At 43.6% G+C, this 21,815-nt stretch overlaps 2 protein-coding genes across 4 annotated transcripts; both read left to right on the top strand.

The window, feature by feature from the left end:
* The first annotated feature begins 3,713 nt into the window (after positions 1 to 3,713).
* LOC131206528 (coatomer subunit beta') lies at positions 3,714 to 19,595 on the top strand. Of its 3 annotated transcripts, none has more exons than XM_058199106.1 (15): positions 3,714 to 3,893; positions 13,083 to 13,434; positions 13,520 to 14,030; positions 14,122 to 14,255; positions 15,231 to 15,330; positions 15,456 to 15,655; positions 16,216 to 16,318; positions 16,421 to 16,568; positions 16,663 to 16,832; positions 16,901 to 17,304; positions 17,762 to 17,918; positions 17,999 to 18,200; positions 18,278 to 18,397; positions 18,498 to 18,722; positions 18,800 to 19,595. In XM_058199106.1, exons 1-15 carry the CDS (start codon positions 3,789 to 3,791, stop codon positions 18,836 to 18,838), a joined length of 2,970 nt encoding a protein of 989 aa, XP_058055089.1. In that variant the 5' UTR covers positions 3,714 to 3,788; the 3' UTR covers positions 18,839 to 19,595. The 3 variants fall into 3 exon arrangements, with proteins under 3 accessions (XP_058055089.1, XP_058055091.1, XP_058055090.1); XM_058199108.1 differs by lacking the exon at positions 3,714 to 3,893 and adding an exon at positions 11,893 to 11,995 and having other exon boundaries at positions 18,278 to 18,412; XM_058199107.1 differs by lacking the exon at positions 3,714 to 3,893 and adding an exon at positions 11,893 to 11,995 and having other exon boundaries at positions 18,278 to 18,412; positions 18,495 to 18,722.
* Positions 19,596 to 19,865: 270 nt separating this feature from the next.
* On the top strand, positions 19,866 to 21,542 carry LOC131216334 (small glutamine-rich tetratricopeptide repeat-containing protein alpha-like). The gene is made up of 5 exons (XM_058210798.1): positions 19,866 to 20,033; positions 20,103 to 20,642; positions 20,704 to 20,833; positions 20,903 to 21,079; positions 21,154 to 21,542. Exons 1-4 carry the CDS (start codon positions 20,031 to 20,033, stop codon positions 21,022 to 21,024), a joined length of 795 nt encoding a protein of 264 aa, XP_058066781.1. The 5' UTR covers positions 19,866 to 20,030; the 3' UTR covers positions 21,025 to 21,079; positions 21,154 to 21,542.
* The last annotated feature ends 273 nt before the right edge of the window (positions 21,543 to 21,815 follow it).

The following is a 21,815-nucleotide window of genomic DNA, read 5'->3' as shown; positions in this document are numbered from 1 at the left end:
TTATTTTGAGACAAAGGTAAAACTTTTTAAATTAAATCGACGGCAATTCCCGCGACATTTGTTCACGCATTAATACAATATCAATCATTGCTTGTCTTGCGCCCAGTTAGTCGCTCAATCTGTTTCAAATGGCAGCCGAAAAATCATAATGCACTCTGCACCATTCACGTCACACAATAAAACGTCATTCCACGAATCCGTTCAGCATGACCCCTACTCGTTGGGATTCATAACGGAAAAAAATGTTCTGCCTTCCTGTTTGCCAAATACCATCAGCTTCACAGGCCACGGCAAGGATATCTGAGTGCGACAGTGAACTGCACGTTAGCAGAAATGCAACACCGCTTAGTCAAGACCGGGGATTATCGTCCGGGACGCACAAACAGCCTCTTTCAGTGGGACTTCCTGTATTGTTTTAACTTACCTCTTTTTTGTACGGATTATATCTGACTAAAAGCCCAATCACGCAGATCAATAGGGAGTCATCACATTGACGCAGTGTGGGGACTAACACATGTCTCAACCGACCGGCTGCAATCTTTTTCGGGCACGTTACACAATTTCACTATGCGCACTATGCGCAGCTTGGCCAAAATTGTAATAAAATTTTTCTTCAACTTTAAACGGATATAGAAAATTTACTTAATAATGTTCTATGGTATGGTTTTAGGGAGAATAAAAAAAAATTATTAATTTAACACTTCACTCAGTAAGCTACCACATAAATTTTGGTCAACCTATTACACGGAGATTTCCCACTGTAGAGAGACAGTGGGAAAAAACCACATCCTGTGTCAGAACGAGTAGAGGGATTCATCTCTGTTCTACGTTTTGTTCTGTCGTTGGTGATATGAGAACAATTTCCTATAATTCACGCAAACCTATAATAGCACACGGGAACTGCATTGTCCAAAGTTTGGGCCATTCTTTTTTTTGCGCCAATTTGCTGTAAATCGCGATTGGCTGTGTATTTGCGGAGGTTCGAAATGGTACCGTGATCCGCCATTGGCGAAATAGATCATTGTTTGTGTACCCCTTCAATTGAGGTGGATAATTTAAATCAATGCATTGTTTGTTGTACGTTGGGGTTTGTTAAGATTTTTCTGTTTTGTTTAACTATTGATACCCTGCAGCATTCGTTTATGAATCCAAACCATTTGTTCGAACTGTCGATAAGCGATTGATACAGGATGTTCTAGATTTGCTACGGAACAAAATGGTATACGAGAACATGAACACGAAGTTTGTGGTACAATATTTATGGAAATTAAGCGAACATGACCCTATCTTCCACTTCACTGAAGCACCACCGTTGCAAGTGTATCACTTATCCCGAAACATAAACACTAGACTTGAGACAAAAATGTTGCATCCTCGCCTCCCTCGCCTGCACCTCGCCAACGGCTCGCCCAGCTCTCGCTCCCGAGGGGAACAAAAAGTCAACAAGATGTAGTTACATCTCTTCAAGCATGCTCGAGAGCACGGTCGGTTTTCCCCCTTGTGTTGTGTTGTGATAAATTTCTGGTAAAATTGTTCGACGTTCGCCGTGGCGTCGTGAACAATCGCGCACCCTCTGCGAGGGATCCGGGGGCGAGATAACCCACCCAGCTTTCGCACGGTATATGTTTTAGTACATATTAATAAACACATTTTATCCACTCACCCAATGACCGGGCGCAGCACTACACATTAATAAGGACATTTGTTGCTGTCCGCATTACAAGCAATCATCGTTCATTTGGCACTCCCAAGGAAGGGACAGCGTGCACGGACAGGACAGACAATGTTTCTTGCCCTTCGCCTTGCTTTCATTAGCATAAATTAAAACCTGCCATTTTCTACAATATGGCACATCGCTTATTTTTGTAACTTCAGCAGAGCACCGTTCGTGGTTCGGGCTCCCCAATTATTGTGGTAAAAAAGCAACATTTCTACTGTCCGCCAAATTTACATTGGTTAGAGATTTTATCTGTGCATGTTTTTGAATTTTTGACACTCTTTTTATCGATAGAATGCGCAAAGCAAAACGTCTGATGAACGATGTGAATATTAAACACTGCACGTGTTTTGGGCAGCATAAATCTGCATGAATTACGAAAGTGTGGCAAACGGTGCCACGCGTCTTATTTGATCTGTGCTTGATGAGACTTCTAAGCCACTATTCTTGGATCATTTCTGGTAGTTCCGTTTGGATTAATAAATACAGTAAAACTCTTCAAAGAACCGATAAAGAACCAAATCCAAAGCGAAATTATTGGCTGATTGGGGAATTTGGTGAATCGGCTTGATGAGGTGGCCTATCCAAATTGTATGCATTACCTGACATATTGTGCCTAAAATTTTATATACCATACTTTATAAATTTTTTTTTACTCTACTTTATTTCTTTTACTTTACACAAATAATTTCCAATCAGACAAGAGTTCGTTAGGACAGTACAACGCCCATCGAATTTGCAGCAATCTGCACGAAATCTTTCGAGTTTATTTATGTTTATAGCAAACAAAGCTACTTTTGAAGGGCAATACGCACAGAGCGAAAATCAACGGGTCAAGGGCCTAGTTGGTATTTAGGTATTTAGGATTTTAACTCCGAAAAATAAGAAAACAGATTTTTGATCAATCTCCTGTGGATCATCATCATTATCAGAAGCCATTCCAAACACACAACCGCACATCACTTGCGGACGGCCAGAATGTCTGTTATCCCAGAATGAAGTGTGTTAAGAGTCTGGCAATAGACAGACCAGGAGAGTAAATTAAAAATGAATAATATCATCCAACTGTTTATTGAGCCAAGCTGATCCTCATACCGCAGCAGCACCTCGCTGTCTCTCCAGCATCAATCCCTTCCCCGAGCGACACTAATTGAATTTGCATACGGTTCCACAGGCGAACGACGGCCGCACTTTCCGTCCGCAATCCTGGCGAGTGTTCCCGTCATCCCGTCGGACCAGCTTCTCTGCCGTGTGCGCCGTCTTTGGCAACGAGGGTCCCGCGTTCTCGGATACCGCTGCGCGTTAGGCAACCTTCACCGGGCCGCCGGGACCCGGTTTGTTATCGATTTCGGTGGACATGATGCGTAACGGTTGTTGGTCCTGCGCCTTTCGGTTCTACGCCGTCTAAGTGCTGGGGTGTTTCGGTCGCTCTTCTGGTCTGATTTCGGGAACCTTAAAGTATCGCACAGTTTTGCGGCCCACCAGAAGCTGGAATGCAAACGGCGAACAGGCAGTTGTATGCGAAAACTGTTGGCCACAATTAGGACGACCGCAGAAATGCGCGTACCAGATTCCAGATAGCACGCAGTTCTAACAGTTCTCCCTCCTGGCAACTGGGGTCTCTCTCCGTTACTCACCCGTTATTACTCGTTGCACATTTTTTTTATGCTGTTTCGTTCCGAAAACTATCGCCCACCAGACGCGGCATCTGAACAAAACTATTATGACATTTAGTGAATTATGGCAGGAAAGCATTATTCGGTTCCTTGCTGGTGACTTCGGCCGAGCCAGCTCGCGAACCCTCGCCAGTCGGAGAAAGTTTATTGAATTTCGTTTTCAATCAGTAACGAGCAATAAATGTGTCCCGGAAACGGTGTCGCGTAAATGGAGCTAACCTTCCTCAGAAACACTTCTGGAGCATTTTTTTTTGCATCGTGATTCATTCCAGATATAATGTTTTTTTTTTACTTTTTGCACTCTTTATAGGAGCCCAGACTCGGATGCGCTATCTCTATCTCTGAACGCCGGACGATAATTACTTAAAGCGAATTTTTCCCATCGATACCAAGCTATGGGGCACTTGCGCAACAAACAACGCCGTCATCAGGCCAAGGAAGCAGCATTGCAACGCGAGGAAAGATTGCGCCGATTGGAAGAAATGGATCTGGCGAATATGGTGAGTCCTGGACGCCTCTTGGCATATTCACTTTTATTCAAAAGACACTAAGACCGCTTAAAGGTTTAGTGGTCCGCACTAGTGGTCCGTCTTGTCTTGTAGCTCTCATCTCTACTGCTACCTCTACAAATTTCCTAGCTAATAAAATTATAATGATAATTCTAGCTAATATAACTTCTAGCCAAACCCATTTTGGCCATATTAGTGTTTAGTAATTAGCTGATATTTGGAAGTAGCATGATCATTTATGGCACACTTCTACAAGATTGTTTTTCTATTCATCGTCTCTAACGCCAACTCTATTTGAAGGCTAATTTGATCCGAGAAAATCCTGTTTTCTAATGCAATAATCATCACACTCACGTCGAAAGCTGCTATTAATAGGCAGGGTTTGGTGACACGTTCCCCGTTCAACTATCCACCCTCGGTCGTCTCGGTAGAGTGCGCGTGCGAAATAGTACGAAAGGAGCGGCCTTCTTGTAAAGTGTAGGAAATGGCTCAAAAAGGGGTCGCTATCGAAGGCCACGTGGCGGCTGTCGTTTTCAAATTTTCGGTTAAGCTCTGCTCCTAAACGACAGAGGGGCGATTGGCCCGCGAATTGCATGAACCCATTGAACCCAGCGCGCGAACCGAAATGCCAGAGGAAAAGAAAAAAAAGAAACGATTGTCTGCCATCGTCACAGAGCATCGCATTATGCACAACCGGAAGATTATGCTTTACTCGTACTGCCGAGAACTGCGTAGCTACGGCGCACTGGAAGGTGTTTTACACCTGTCCCAAGACCGTCAGTTTGGGAAGATCGGAAAAGATTTATGTCTCAAAGTAGGATGGGTTGATTTTGAAGATAGTACCCTGAACACATTTTAGCGACTCTGCACTTGAGTGCATACCAATCAACACCTGCAAACGGGATTCACATTAAATCATTTCATCAACAGTCACGCATATTCATGCAATACATATCACTTTGTCTTACTACACCGACCAGCAGAACTATGTGCCCAAATTGTTTGTTCGCTGAACGTACAAGAAATACTAATTCAAAGCTTGCTTCGCTACTTTTCACGTATATTAACAATTTAGTACACAGTTCACAATCGGAAGGAGATCTCTAACTACATTTCTTTTGCTGTTGCGACTGCCACAGACCAGACACTTGTCTGAAATTGTTTTTAATTACCCGTTCCTTAACTATCGCCCCCTCATTACAGTCTGGAGACGTTTGGCACTTTGAGCGAAAACGATAGCACCAATGGGGGGCCATTTCAAGCAACAAGCAAATTGAACGCAAATTAAATCACTTCTTTTTCATTGTACAAACTTATCACATTACACACGTACCTAGGGGTAAGGTGCGGGTTTCTCGAGTCCGGGCAAACCCCTGGCGACCGTCCTAATATCGAGTAATGGTACCCCTCCCCTGAAGTGCGGCAACACTTCCGGAAAAGGGAACAGGTTGTTTTACCCCGAGCGTGCGTCCGTTTCCAGACAGCTCCGGTGCTAGCGCTAATCCTCCGAATCGGGGAGGTTTCGGCGGATCTTCCCACCCACCAAGTGCGAATGATCGGCCATTGCCGCTGCGGTGTAATGCGAGAAGCACTCGGGGTTTCTTTTGTTTTTGTGGGACAAATTGAAAATAGCTGTTTCCTCAGGTGATTTTCCCGGCCGGAGGTGTGGCACCGTTTTGGGGCGAGGTCTGCGTGCCCCGGAAGTAGCCCGATACCTTCCTTGGGATAGGTTGTGGTTTTGTGGTAGCCGAAATCCGGAGGGAGGTAAAGGCCGTGGCGAGTCATGGAAACTCAAGCAAGCAAAGGTGCCACTTGCCTGACGCTGTCGCTGGCTACATCTCGAAATTAGAAGTGCGCTTGCAAAGCCGGGATAGGAAAGAGGGACTTCTGCTACTAGGCGCTGATAAAGTTTGTCAGACAATGGGCGCGATTGCCTGTCGGTCGGAAAACTCCTTCCTGTCTTTTTGTGGCTTTTGGGTGGGATGTCAAAGGACAACAGCCGTGGTTGCGGGTATCACGCCATCACATTACTTTGCTCATTTGAATTTGATCACTGGGCGGCGGCTGAATCGGTCCGTGATGATAAAAACCAGCTCACGGCTGACGCAGTCCCTCTAGGGCTGACAGACAAGATGGCGCAAACGGTCGGACCAAGTGGCAAAACAGTGAAAAACCAGACCACATCGGTACGGCCCCTCAGGGGGAAAACCGAGCCGATGTACGGGAAGACAAAAACATACACAAATGATGAATCAGGTCGACCCAGCGGGACAGAAGCGAACAGAAGGTCGGGTTTTTTTGAAGGGCTGCCACCCTGACAGAATCCAGGCGATACCGGCCAAATCTAATAAATGCGTCCATTGATCTAATCTGGAGTGTACCGCCGATCGACAGCGAAACGGATGGGCGGGAAATGAGCGACGGAACAGGCTTTGATAACAATCGGCGGACTTGAGCACGGATGGGAACCGTAGTATCAATTTTCGCTAATACGATTTGGTGGGATAGAAAGAGGGAGAAGTAAGTGAGTAAGTGGATGGGCGAGGGAATCGATGGTCACTTGGAAGTGTGAAGTAAACCGACGGGAGGTCTTGGAAGAAAATCCTGGCCTGAGCTGATTCTTAAGATAAGTTGTAGAAACAGCAGTGGTAAGTAAAGTAGCTTTATTCATCAACAAATCTTCTGCAAATTAAGTGAAGAGTTAAGAGTGTAGAAGGCAAATTAAATTGGGCTTTTCAAGAATAAATATCCCGCTTTGAAGTTACCCGTAGCATAAGCACCAAAACATCAAATGGGGTGTCTCAGCTATGCAAAGAGAGAAAACTTGATTGACTTTACTGCAGGTGACGTATGTGTCGGCCATCTCTCATATCAAATACCATATTTCGAGTGTTCGTAACAGATAGTCGAGAATTGCTACAAAAGTTTCCTTTGCATCGCCCACCGTTGTTTCGCTAACCGCAAAACAGCGGCTTAGTTTAGGAAGCGGCCTCCCCGGCGGGCATAGAAGTCATCCCGAAGTCCAGCGGATACAACTAGGAACCACGTGACCCCCCTAGGGGGTCACGTGCCGACGATCAACACCTCCGTCTCAGTGCAGAGTCGTACCGCTCGACGGCTATTATTTTTCCACAAAATGTTCACCGAAAAGGGATTTCTGCCGGGAGAACCCATTTTTGAGCCCAGACGAGCTAACATACGGCGGTATGGTCGGCTCTCAACATCAAATGCCCTTTTTAAAAACATCCTTTTGTACGGCAAACGATTTTAGAGGGCACGGCTATGTTTTCAGTTTTATTTAATTAGTTTCAGTTGTTTGCTGCTGTCCTTACTTTCATTGTTCTGTGTGTTACCTTTTCGGAATTAGCCCCGATGTGCGTGCTGCGGTTCTTTGTTGGAAAGGTGGCGTTCTCTTCGTCCTGGCGTCCAGTGGGTTGATCTACTCGGAAAAGAAACCGCTGATTCTTGATGTTTTCCTTTCCCGCCAAGCTGCGCTGGTATTGAGCGAGAATGCTGAGAATGTTTCCCACAAAATATTGAAAGAAAAGGACGACATGTCCGATTCGACTAGTGGGTCTTCTCGTGTGAAAAAAGATACCTGGCAGCATGGTCAAATGGCACGGCAATGTGGTATGTGCCATCGACGGCTCGGTGTTGGAAGCCTGCCACCAAAAACATTCCACGGCAACGTAAAGTGGCCCCCATACTGGGAAGGGCCCCAATGTTGTAGACGAATTGTTGTATCGACGAACTGCGAATGCGGGTGGAAGACTCAGTCGGAGATGATGAATTCCTGGCGTTTGGCGTGCTAGAAATACCAAAGATACCGGAAACCATGGTAATGACCAGGGTATAGAGCAACACATTCCACACTAATTCAAATATCTAACTTGCAACCGAGCGTAGCCCCGTTTGATGCATCCATTAACGAATCACGAGGAAGCCCACGAGGCTCCCGGATAAGTGGCGAAAATGGGTATAATCGAAGAATGGCAGACGAGATATCACGATCATCGTGATCGGACACTTACCTGAACACTAATCATTTCAAATGTCGGGAAGGCCAGAACCGATTGGCGGTTGTTCCTAGACAAGTAAGTAATCATTTTGATCCAAAAATCCAATGGAACTCGAACTTTCACATATTAAAACAGGTAATTTTGTGTACAGTAGACATAGAATTCCTATCAAAAATCCAAATGCAAGTAGCGTAATGGGATGCATTAAACTGTGTGATAGGAAATTTATAATGTTTCCACTGCAACATGGACTTGGTCACAATTCGAAGAAATAGTGCTTCTTCCTGCACAAGCATCTAATTTATGTTTTATCTTTCCAGCTACAATGTTGTTTTTAAGTACTAATCAGTTTATTGAATATGCAAGTGTGACGGTTGGTTACCAAGTCCTTACAAATTAGATACATTTTTCTTGTCAATTAGGAGAGCAGACCCATAGTGACTATTGTTAAGTTGTTATACAAACTCTCACTACTACTCAGAAGAAATAAAATATCCAGCCACATAACCCTGAGCATGCAAACGTAAAAAAGTAAAACATCAACTTTTCCTTCATTTGACAAACTGCTTCGCGGACTTGATCGTTTGCTGTTCTCATTTAAATAGAAAGAAATAGTTTCAATGGACAACACGAAACAATTCTTAAGAGCCACAACATCAGCGGTGCGACTAAAAACAAAAGGCCTTTTATATTTTTGCTTAAACTTTCGCTATCTCGTTAGCAGCTTTAATCGCGCGACTCGCTTTAAGAGCAACGCCACATTTGTTAATAATGTTGTAACTTTAAGTTTGCTACCTCCTCTGCCTCCAACCCAAGTGTGGCCACTCTGGCAACAATATTACATTGTTAAACAATCTTCTCCTCATGGCTGCGTCCATTAAACACAGAACACCGACCAACAGCTTCCGAGGCAGCAGTGTCTCGCGGTACACCTGTGAACAAAATGACTACTTACTTCTACCCTCCGGCAAGTGGACGCTGCGAGCGATTTCGACAACGGACTGTGGGCCGCGCGCAAAGGGCATCTTCTGTGCGAAAGTGCTGCATTTGCAAATTTTGCGACACAACGAAAGGGCTACTACCCGGTGGCAGAGATTCCATTATGTGGGTTGACGAACAATGCAAAATCGATTATGCTGCAGCAACATTGTTATCGTGCTAGGTGCTGCTGTAAGCACCAGGACCATCGCCACTCAGGGAAATCGGAGCCAACAATGCCTTTGTGCATTGCCAATCCCTTCGAAGACCGTTCCGAAACTCTCAAGCTCTGCCTGCCCACGAAGCAAGCAAGAAATGTAAATGTTTAATACTAAAGTTGCTTTCGCCGAATTTCGGGAACGTCAATTGGCAGTGCACAACCCGCGTGAGTGACACAAAGATCCTCAAGTTGCCGGCCCTTGTGAGAGGAGTTGTATGAACCGGAAATCGTCAAACCCGGAACACACCTTGGACAAGGTGCACGATTTATAAAAATTCAAATGGCAAAAAGGTGAAAAGTGTTATTGTTCCGTCCTGGCCGACAGGACCTTTAGCTTTCGCACGGATGTTTTCTGGTTGAGTTTGCTGAACCGTCGCTGTAGCGCCAAATAGCGGATTTTAACAAGCAGTTTAATTGGAAAAGTTCCAACAAATCCCTGCCAGAGTCCATATTTTTCGCACGGTATTCTTCGAACCGCGCCCGGAACTTTCCCGCGTGCCGGTGGATTTTTGCCAAGTACTTTATCGTACTTTTTTTGCTTCTTCGCCTCTTGTGCTCTCCGCAGCGAAACCAAGTTCCCGGACACGTCCAATTCGGCCTAGGGGTTGGAAGCGAAAGTAACGCGATGGTCTATACTTTAATGACAGAACGACGATAAATTTCTTTAAAGTGACAATAAATTACTGGCGATGGCCATAGTATTAAGTTTAAGGAGGGCCTTCCGGTGTTTTCTTTTTCAACTGCATACCATGAACCACGTGATAAAGAAAGACCTAATGATCATCGCTTTCATCGGAACAATAAGTAAAAATCACTTTTTCGTAAATAGAATAGGTTTCCAGCTTTATAGTAAGTTGCTATCTATATATTTTAAATGGTTTTTTTTAAGAGATTCTCCACCGTAGGTTTTCAAATCATCAAAGAAAGGCTTCGCCATCGATCTTGAGCATCCAACAGTGGTGTGAGCAAACAAGATACTCCAACACAAAACGAATACAGTAGCTGCATCTTGGATTCAGATTATTATCAATCAGATTCTGTCGTCTCATTCCCAAACACATTCCGATTGCGTCATGTTCGCATCTGGATTCCTTAGCGTTCCTCATCGCGGCCACCTGCAGCGCAGTTACTGTAATCTTAATCTTACCCCGCTGGGTCAAAACGAAAGTGTTCATCTTTCGACTCCAAAACCGTCGCCTTTTAGAGCAGATACGGACAAACGCGGGCAGACGAATAAGCAATATCATTCTGGGAAGAATTTGAAGCCTGCAAAGATCCCCGATAAACAGTGCAGTAATTAAAAGAAAATTCCAACCAAAATATTTAATGGTGCTGTTCCTGTCAACATGTCGTAGGCCTCAAAACCAGCGGATTGGTTAGCTTAACATTCGTGTTCTTACAGTGACCCACGCAGCATGGTTTGTTGAAACCAGGCTTTAATGCATATTTTGCAAATAATGTATTTTACTTATTGAGAGCAACATACATTGCAACTCTTTCGCTATGTCGGAAACATTAATCTGGTAAAAATCTGTATAAACAAATCTTATCTGGTCACTTGCCAACACGATGTCCTGTCTGGATTTTGTTGTCGCTAGCCAAAGCAACATTTCATACCGGGCTGTGCATCTTATTATTATATGCAAAAACGAAGCAAAACTGGTCTGCCTGAGTTCTCCCACTTACTGCTGGAACCATCGGGATCACTGCCATTCGATCCAGCATCAAATTGACCCTAAGAGGCGAATACGCAGGCAAAGCATCGACCAGCGTATCAAATATCTTCCACGTAATGGCTTGTTATTAGCTGGTGGTTTCTGGACGAAAAAGAATATCACGTCAGCAGAACGTAACGACGTTCTGCCACCCAGTGTGACAATTGATACGAGTACGATTTTTGGACTACAACCTCGTCCTCTTTTGTTTCACATTACTGACTGTTTCATGGATTTTTTCCCGTGACGTGACCTTTAGGCGATGATTCCAGCACAATGTGCCATGCTACGTCAACATCTAGCCATTACAGAAAGTATATTTTGTTTAACTAATTACAATAACTGTGTTCAACATTTTATTTGCAGAAGTATGGATTTTTGAGGTGCGTTTCAGATGCATTGTAAATTGCTTGCCGAAAAATTTAAAAATACAATAAGTTGAAACTGTTTGTTGCCAATGAATTGCGTGTATCTTCACAAATAATCGGGTAACATTGAAATTAAACAAAAAATATCTGTGAAAAACCTCTAGCGAAAGTTTAGCGAATAGTCTAGAGAAGTATCAAAGGGGTTTCGAAGAAGCACCGATGTGAATGATGCAATTTGTGCAATTGGGCGTAAACAATGCAATATGTACAATTGTACGATTTCTGAATAAATAGCACACACCCCAATTCCCTTTCGTACTCTTCTCTTTTCGGCAACTTTTAGTGTAATCTGCCTATTTCGATCCACAGAAATATCCTCTATGGTCCTCGGAGCAGCATCATTGTAATAGCAAACACTTTATGTAGCGAAATATACGAATTAGCGATTGAGGACGGTTGAACGGTTAGATTAAAATTTTGAAAATCCTGCACTGGCTCGTTCTCCACAGTGCTTGCAGCGCCCCTAGATGTGAGTTTGGTCTCGTGACTGTCATTCCGCAAAGCTTGGCGCGTTTACCACATCCACTCGAACGCTTGCCGGTCGAACCCAACTGAATAAATAGCAAGCACACACACTATCGCAGAGTGCTCAACATTCAGTAACCGCGTTTGACGTTTTCCGACAAACTCATTTTTAGCCACGTCTGAGGTTGTTGGGTTTTAATGTCGGTGCGATATTTTATATAAAAGAGTGTTTTCTTTTATCTGAGTATAGTGCAATTGTTGAAAAATGGTTAGTAATCATCGAATGTTGGCCGCTGGGGTGAAGAAAAGTGTCTGTTAAGCATGGCCACAGTCCGTGCTGGAAAAATCCTTTCTTGTCGGCCGGTAAAACGCTTTAATGCACTTGCTCCAGCGAACGCTCTCGTTCGCAGGTCGCGTGGAAAAGCGAATAACAGAATGAAGAACTTGTGCATAACTTTCGACCCGACGGACTGATTCAGGCGTTACTCTCCTTATGATAGCGGATGGCTACGATGAGCAAACCATCCCATCGATATTAGTCCGTTTGTGCCTTGGACGAGGATTCTCTAAACTCTTTAACAATATGTGCCTCTACGAAACGGTAATCACTAAGCCGTCGGGACCGAAACTGGAACATCCGAAACTGACGTAGCGCTCCGTCGTCATCGGTGTATCATTCGAAATACCCACAAGCAAACAATTGTTGATGGTTGTGATAAGTGAAGTGGAAATGTATTGCATTTGGTTGCCTTGTTCTAACTTTACGTGAGGATAGCGAAATATCACATTTCAATGCAACAGACGCAAAGAAAATGCAAATGATGCAAAAGTGTTTTCGAATTTCTCCAAAATGTACAGCAATGACTTCGCGGCACTTTTGAACTAAAATATGCTTCAAAAACAAAATGCAAACTTACATTGGTCATTGGACCTGAATAATGTTTCATTTTGACTCATTTTGTGTGTTTTGTTTTCGAACTACTTCATTTATGTACAGTATGCATTTAGAGTAAATTTAAAGTCATGTAAATTATCATTAAAATACTATATACGAATTTATTTCGGTGTAATTAATCGATTCAATATCGATGATTCAACTAAACAAACAAATGCCGCAGTGCCGTCGGCTTTTATTTTCATACGTTTCTCTTTCTCAATTTGATCGTTTAACGTATAAATTATCTACGTGCATGTTTTAGTACATTAAAACACACACGATAATTGTTGATGCTTCTATTTCCGAATATTTTTCAATTATATATGGACGTTTAATAGGTTTAATTTAGTTTATTTCTGTTGTTTGTATTGCTCGTGCTTTTACATTTTATGTTTAATATATTTTATTCGTTCTCCAGCCCCTAAGATTGGACATCAAAAGACGGCTTACGTCGCGGTCGGATCGTGTAAAGTCCGCGGATCTGCACCCGACGGAACCATGGGCGCTGTGTGCGCTGTACAACGGTCACGTCCACGTGATGAACTACGAAACACAGCAGCTTCTGAAGGACTTTGAGGTGTGCGATCTGCCGGTTCGTTGTGCTCGGTTTGTGGCTCGCAAAAATTGGATCCTCACCGGTTCGGACGACATGCAAGTGCGCGTCTTCAACTACAACACACTGGAAAAGGTCCATTCATTCGAGGCACACACCGACTACGTCCGCTGCATTGCGGTTCATCCAACACAACCCTTGATTCTAACTTGCAGTGGTACGTGTGGGGTTGGCAGAGGGTGCAAAACACGCTTCGCAGGTCTAGGCTTAATCGCGATATGTTTTGCGTTCCCCCCTTACAGATGACATGCTGGTGAAGTTGTGGAACTGGGAAAAGCTTTGGGCGGTGCAGCGAGTTTTCGAGGGTCACACGCACTACGTTATGCAGGTTGTGTTCAATCCGAAAGACAACAACACCTTCGCAAGTGCATCTCTTGACCGAACGGTGAAGGTTTGGCAGTTGGGATCAAACGTTCCCAACTTCACGCTCGAGGGGCACAATCAAGGGGTCAACTGTGTGGATTACTACCATGGCGGCGATAAACCGTACCTCATTTCCGGAGCCGACGATCGGATGGTGAAGATCTGGGACTACCAGAATAAAACCTGCGTCCAGACGCTTGAAGGCCACACACAGAATGTGTCGGCTGTTTACTTTCACCCGGAGCTGCCCATCCTGTTGACCGGCTCAGAGGACGGTACCATTCGCATCTGGCACTCGGGCACCTACCGGTTGGAAACCTCGCTGAACTATGGCTTCGAGCGTGTCTGGACGATTGCTTGCAGGCGTGGCACCAACAATGTTGCTTTAGGGTACGTATAACCGGCCTCCCAGGTTGTGATCCCCATCTCAGCTAATCGTTTCGAATTTCGTTTGTCCTCGTTCCATTTTAACCTTTCACAGTTACGATGAGGGATCCGTCATTATCAAGATTGGGCGAGAGGAACCCGCGATGTCGATGGATGTCAATGGCGGAAAAATCGTGTGGGCCCGTCACTCTGAGATGCAGCAGGTCAACCTCAAGGCTCTCCCGGAAGGTAGGTGAAATGTTATCATTTTAACTGCGGGCCGACTCTCCAAAAAAATCCTTGAATGCATAAACAAAAAGCACGAACGGAAAGTACTTGCATTTTCAACCTTGCCTTCCGTTTACCCACCAACCGCGAATGAAGGGAGAACGGGCTCGGTTTTGTGGAAGAAGACTGGTGAAGCAGAAAAGTAAAAGGGTTAAGTGAAGGCTGGAATGTTTCATTCGCTTTGTCTCATCTATGGGAGTTTTACCTCTCAGCGGAAGTAACAATTAGACGACTGACAAGTGCACGTCTTTCCGCGTGTGTCCCGACGCTTGCACAATCAAGTGCATTAGAATAATTAAACCTCCATTCTCGGTGAATGGGCGCAGAATTCGAATTGTTTGAGGTCAAACCAGCAAACAGTATGGTTTTTTGTAGACAGCATGCATTTTTGTGCAGTCTTGTCAAACCGGAAGTTGTTTAAAACCAGATTCTAACTAATTCGGTTTTTTTCCTCTTTTAAGGATGTAACTTTTTGGATGATATTCCACAAATTATTAGTGCGATTAGCTTTTTGTGCAAATTTTACGTTTTACGTTTGTACAAGAATTATAAGATACGTATCTGAATAATATATTATTCATTTATGGGTGTTTACTTCTATTATTATTGTTTTTATCATATTTAATATGTTTTACAAAATGATCAAACTGTTATCAGTTTTTTTTTCTAAAATGTCCTTTTGCAACGCGTTCCTGCCTAGAGGGTTGAGACTCCTCAGAGTTTATTGTAATTTTATTCTTTTGTTAAGTGAAACAAGCCCTCGGCTCACAACGTGATATGCACCACAAGAGCGGGTGGTGTGATAGTGTGGTGCTAGTTAATGGCGATGAATTATTCACCGGCTGTATTTCAGCAGAAGCTTCGGGTGCTTGGGTTGCGAAACCTATGAACACTGAATCTAATTTTTGTTGTTGGTGTTATTTTCCTTTCCTCTAGGTACGGAAATCAAAGACGGAGAACGCCTCCCGGTGGCTGTTAAGGATATGGGAGCGTGCGAAATCTATCCACAAACGATTGCTCACAACCCGAATGGAAGGTAAATCTTCTCCCCTGGTTCTCATACGTCGAAACGGTCACCAAACGGGCAAACCACTCAAAATCAATCCATTTCTTATCGTCTTTTCGCACTGTTCACGATGTTGCATGGTTGCGAACCAACAGATTCGTGGTAGTTTGCGGCGATGGCGAGTATATTATCTATACCTCGATGGCACTACGGAACAAGGCGTTCGGATGCGCCCAGGAGTTTGTATGGGCCTCGGAAAACAGTGAATACGCAGTGCGCGAGTCGGGCGGCCAGGTCAAGTTGTTCCGTAATTTTAAGGAACGCAAAAGTTTCACCCCAGACTATGGGGCAGAAGGTAAGTTGGTATTCGTTTTCACTTCTTTTTCTTTCAATTTCTTCGACGATCATCATGTGTTTTACGACACTTGTGTGTCGGTTGGCTTTGATTGGAAAACGAATATTTGTCCCAATCGATAATTGAAAACCCAAGATCGCTAGTAACTGCTAATGCCTTCCGATGCAAACTATAATAGTAAAACAAAAACATTAAAAGAATGTCACTATGTACTAACACGTGTTTGCTAAATTAGGCCAAATTTCACATATTTTCTCTCTCTCTTTCTCCATTTCTATTTCTCTCTCTCTCTCTATCTGTTATTTCCTTTTCGCCATTTGCATCGACTGCCAATGGGTTTTTTGTCTGTACTAACATACGCAACATAAAACCATGTTCCACTATTTGTAGAAGGTACTTTTACATTGCAATTTGCGATTAATTTAAGAAGCATGTCGTTTCTCCTTGCCCTCACCCGCAATTGTCCTCCCATAGTTCTGCACGTGTATGAAATACCCTTTTGATTTTGATTTGGGAATTGTGTGTAATCATTTATTTTTCCGTATATATCGATAATCTAGGAATTTTCGGTGGTCAGCTGCTAGCAGTCAAAACTTCGTCTGGTCTAACGTTTTACGATTGGGAAAATTTAGAGCTCATCAGAAGAATCGATATACTACCGAGGTAAGATGTAATGGTTCTTAGCATTCTCTTATCCCTTAGCACTAATTGTTAATTTGTCCTTGATGCTGATTATGGCATTTATTTTGGCTCCACCTTACCTAGACACGTGTTCTGGAACGAAGCGGGAACATTGGTTTGTTTGGCCGCCGGAGAGTTCTACTTCATACTGAAAGTGGACATTGCTATGATACAGAATGCTCTCGCCACCAAACAGCAATTGAGCGAGGATGGCATTGAAGAAGCGTTTGAAGTATGTTTTACCACGCAATTGTTTCCCTGAAAAGAAAATCCGGCCAGGTCTTATCAATTGTGTATTTTTACGTTTAAACATGTCTTTATTTCAGGTACTTGGAGAAGTTAATGAATCGGTGCGTACGGGATTATGGGTTGGCGATTGTTTCATCTACACAAACTCAGTTAACCGGATCAACTATTACGTCGGCGGAGAAATCGTTACCATTTCGCACCTGGACCGAACCATGTACCTTCTGGGTTACGTACCGAAGGATAACAGGTACAAATGGGAGCACGACTCCTTGCGTTGCTTGAATTTTACTCACGATTTTTTTCCTCCGATCACAGACTGTACTTGGGCGATAAGGAGCTGAATGTGACGAGCTTCGCTCTGTTGCTTTCCGTGCTCGAGTATCAGACAGCTGTGATGCGACGTGACTTCGAAACGGCAGACCGGGTGCTGCCAACCATTCCGAAAGAGCACCGCACGCGCGTGGCACATTTCCTCGAGATGCAAGGCTTTCGTCAGCAGGCGCTTCAGGTTTCCATCGATCCCGAACATCGGTTCGAGCTGGCGCTTAAGATAGGCGACCTCGACACGGCTCTGGTGCTCGCCCGGGAATCAGACAGCCCGCAAAAGTGGAGTCAGCTTGCAAGCATTGCAACGAGCAAGAATAAATTCGATCTCGTCAAGGAATGTCTAACGAATGCGAACGACTATGGCGGTCTTTTGCTAGTGGCTACTAGCTCCGGTAAGTGGCGTTATCTGTGCCTTTGGCTAAATACTCTTGCCATTATCATTGCAAATGGCGCTACAAGCCTAGCAAACTTAGTTTCTCCTTCAAATTATTGTCTTCTGTTGGTTCTCGGCCACTCGTTTCGAGACAGCCGAGGTTTATGTGGTTCTATCGCACATAAATTTTACCACCGAATCAAGGCAACTGGGACACAATGATCGTAAATTGTTATTCCTCCGCATATTGTGCGCCTCGGCGAACAAAATGTTTCCTCCTCGACAGTCGATTTCGTAATGATATACAGTACATAAAGCGTAATGGGAAAAGCATTGGTCGTCGGAACATGAGCGTCGTTGTCGCATATATCAATTGTGGCACAATCGGCGAAAGAACTATCGAAACACATCTAACGTTCGATTTGTTGTGTTTTTTGCTTATTCTCCTTATCTGACCAACGGAACGCGCTTGGCAGGTGATAGCGACATGCTTCGAAATCTCGGCGAAAACGGTGACTCGCAAGGAAAGTTCAACATTTCTTTCCTGTCAATGTTTTTGCTGGGTGATTTGGAGAAATGTTTGGAAATCCTGATCCAAACCAATCGGATACCGGAAGCCGCGTTCTTCGCTCGGTAAGTTCGCTTGAAATTCTGACTTTATGTGCAAGTAAAAGTACAAATAACAATACCAATATATGCAATAACTACCGCAGGACATATATGCCGAATAAGATTTCATACGTACTGGAAATCTGGCGCACGGAGCTGGCCAAAATCAACGAAAAAGCCGGCCAAAGCTTGGCCGATCCGCAACAGTACGAAAACTTGTTCCCCGGATTCTACGACTCGGTGAAAACGCAGCAATTTCTTCTGCCAGAAAGGAGTACACTTTTGCCGGCAAATGCAGCTACCAAAGTACGATACGATGAGAAAATGGACATTTTCTCACCTTTACTATCATTACACTTACTTACACAAATTCACTTGTGCAGGTACCGCTGAACATGGATCGGACACCGATGGACGAAATGAAAGAAGCAGAAAACGAAGGACGATTCGATTACAATCCCAGCACTTCGGGGGCTGACATCGCAGCCACTTTGTCTAACGGTGTTTTAGCACAACTGGTAACATTTCGTTTCAATGCCATATTTTAAACATAGTTTGGCTTTTTTCTAACAAAGAACTGTTTTCCTGAAATGATCGCAGCAGAGTATCGACAAAACCGAGCCGGCTTCCGTTGATAACAAAATAGGTGAAAGCACAGCTGTCAACTTCAGCTCGGAAAAGATGTGTCCCACTGTTTCGTCATCAACAGGCGAAAATGATGGTTCCAGCGGGGGAATCGGATCCTCGCACGTGAAACGGAAGACCTCGCTGGATGATTTCGAATCGGAAATCGAAGCTCTGAACCTGGATGATAACATCGACACGTCGGTTAGTATCAGTGAAGAAGGAAAATGTTAGTTTTATGTTACAATATTACAACAAAACTTTATTTTTTCGACTTCCAGGACGTAAATATAGACGACGTTGAGCTCAGTGACGATTGAGCTTTCAAGAAAGATACACCCTTTCAGTATCGACGCCGTTGGAGAATTTAGCAAAAAAGAGTTTTTTCGTTTACGTTTACTATTCCTTCACACATGCACATAGCTGATTTGCTGTCGGAACACCTAACAGGATCGAACGAGAGGCACCATCGCGCGTGTGTGTATATAACCACGTTCCGAATGTTAAATATCGCCAGGGAAAGGCCATATCGCCGTTATATCCGTTGCGAAGCAAGTCGCACTTCTAATATATGCTACTATTACGGAAAAGCCCACGAAAATACATTTCTTGATCTTTTTAAATTTCTAATTTCATTCAATCGGAGCGGGGAAAATGAAGAACTGGTTGAAGGGCAACAGGAATAACGGAATCAAACAACCATATGCACACGATAGCTCATACGAAAATGTAAATCTGTCATTGTGGATTATTTTGGTACCTGTATCATCTTTTTTCACACGCCAGTGTGCTACATTCTTTGGCTTTGAGTTGCACGCCAATGATGGGCTTCTAGTAAAACAACACCAGAAAACAACAAAAATAGGTCCAAGTTCAAAATGCTGAGTAATTGTTGTAAAACAACACGGTTGTTATGTTACATGTGACGTTAAATTCATCGGTGTTCTTTTGTATTGGGCTTTCAAAAATGTATGGTTATGATTTATTTTTTAAAACCAAGGAAATGCCCGAAATGTGCTCCTCCACCCTTAGAACTAAGAAAACGCGAACGATCGTTGGAAAACCGTACTTCCACGTTCATCAACATTTTATTGATATACTGATTAATGTTGAGTAAGAAAAAATTACTATAAAACAATAAAACGATAATGAAAATTGGTCTATCTTCTTGCTTTAGGTCCAAATGCTTTTTAACTAAGGTAAGTTTGCATCATTTTGCTTAAATCCTTTATTACTCCATTCCTGTCGCTAGTTACAGACTCGAAGTCGATCTGGCAACACTGTCCGCAAAGAGCTGTCAAAATTTGATTGAAGGCAGAATATCAACAAAAGAGTTCCTTCGTCCGATGTTTCAGAACTGAAGGTTGTGTGTTGTCCCACTTTAAAGAGCCGGAAAATGAGTTTTTGTGAAAATGGAATTTCAAATGGCTAGCTAATTCTTATGGCCTGCTCTTCGCGTTACTACCATTTAAGAATTGTTGAGCTAAGAGACAGAAATTCTGGGTCGATAAAATGGTATGTTCCGTTCGGGGCCTTTGGGGGAGCATGCTAGCTGAATACTAATTATTGTTTGTTCCCATACAGACACAGGCAAACGCCACGAAACCTAAGGCAGCTCCGCCGGAAAAGGAAGGCGGCAAGAGCAATTTAAACTTGACTTCCGACGAGCTAAAGGAAGAAGGGAATCGGTGTGTGAAAGCCGGCAATTTTACTGAGGCCATTCTTCACTATACACACGCCATAAAGCTAAGCCCCTCAGATGCTATATTGTACAGCAACCGGTCGCTGGCGTTTTGTAAACTTCAGCAGTACTACTATGCGAATGAGGATGCCGAGAAAGCTATTGTTCTGAATCCCACCTGGGCGAAAGGTTACTATCGAAAAGCCGAGGTCAGCATGGGCGTGGGACAGTACGATACGGCTCTGTTGTCCTACGGGAAGGCATTGCAGTTGCAGCCCCAAGACATGGGTATCATTCTGGCAGCGAGGAAAGCAGCCTCACTTAGCAATGCAGACAGACTTGAGGAGAAACGAGCTCCTCTCATCGGTAGCGCGATTGGATGTGTCGTTGGGCTGTGCATCGTTCTGGCAGACATGCTGTTGACGGAAAAACCTACGATAAAGGTATTTTGCCGTATCTCTGTGGACTGATTCACGGTGCTAACTTCTTTTTGTTTTCTTGCAGTACACCACATTGATGGTACTCGTTGTTCTGATTATCGCAGGTATAGGATTTGGAATAGCAAAAATGATAAGATACTACAAACAACAGCAACGTAAAGGTTTGCTTGAACCTCCACTCGACCTGCTGGAAGGTATGCATCCTCGAACCTTGAGCCATTACATTTTAAATCACACCGTCCGAAACGTTTCTCGATTATTAGAGTTTCAAAAAACAAAAGACGACATCAATGAAGATGGGTCCCCGAGTGGTGAACAAAGGCCTGTGAGAAATCGCTACACCAAAGCGCAAGCAAGGCAACGGCTTAAAAAAGCTAAATCTTAGTTAGAACCCCTTCGGTGTGACAACATCTCTTATGGACCCTAGACATTCAAGACAGGTAGTGGTTGCTGACACTTTCATTGACACTTGTACGGTTTACTAAATATTTCATTTCATTTGCTGTTTTTTCAGATTTTATACGACTATGGAACAGGCAATGACTTCCCTAGCAGCCACTGGGAGTCAAATCTAGTGCACATAACGATTCGGCACTACTGTTAGCCACAGATCTTACCACGGCATAACGAATTATTTGGCGGTTTGAAGTGTTTGTTTAAGACGTCTCGTGCATCGTGTACGAAGAGGCATTTAGATAGGCAGTGCAATGAGGCTTCGCCGATTTACGTATATGGGAATTTATTGGTCGGGATTTCAGTTCAATATACGGCATGAAATTTACACAGCGGTCATTCTTCGAAGGTTTTCTTTTACATCGCCAGGCAGTAAACGTCACCACAATGCCGATACTATCAGGATATTTGTCGATATATCGGACCAGAAATAAAAGAAACAGCTTGCGATATGTTATTCGCACAAGTGCTTGGAACAATATCACAATTAGATGCTCTGTCATTAGTTTGTCCTTTTGTTGGTTTGGAAATGTTATCAAATCTATTCTAATAGACTGTGATTAAATTTTGTTAGTAAAAATTTTTAATATTTGCCAGTATTCATGCGTGGAGATCTGAAATTGTTGCACTATTAACGTTTAGGCAGGAATATTATTTTGCTCCTTGTCAGCTGTTGGTTTTGACATTAATAAGCGCTAGCGCCACTTTTCTCCCGTCTAGTGA

This window comes from Anopheles bellator, chromosome 1 (assembly GCF_943735745.2).
Source record: "Anopheles bellator chromosome 1, idAnoBellAS_SP24_06.2, whole genome shotgun sequence".
Taxonomy (NCBI): domain Eukaryota; kingdom Metazoa; phylum Arthropoda; class Insecta; order Diptera; family Culicidae; genus Anopheles; species Anopheles bellator.
The sequence above is the reverse complement of the archived record's forward strand: the minus strand, read 5'-3'. Positions and strand labels throughout refer to the sequence as shown.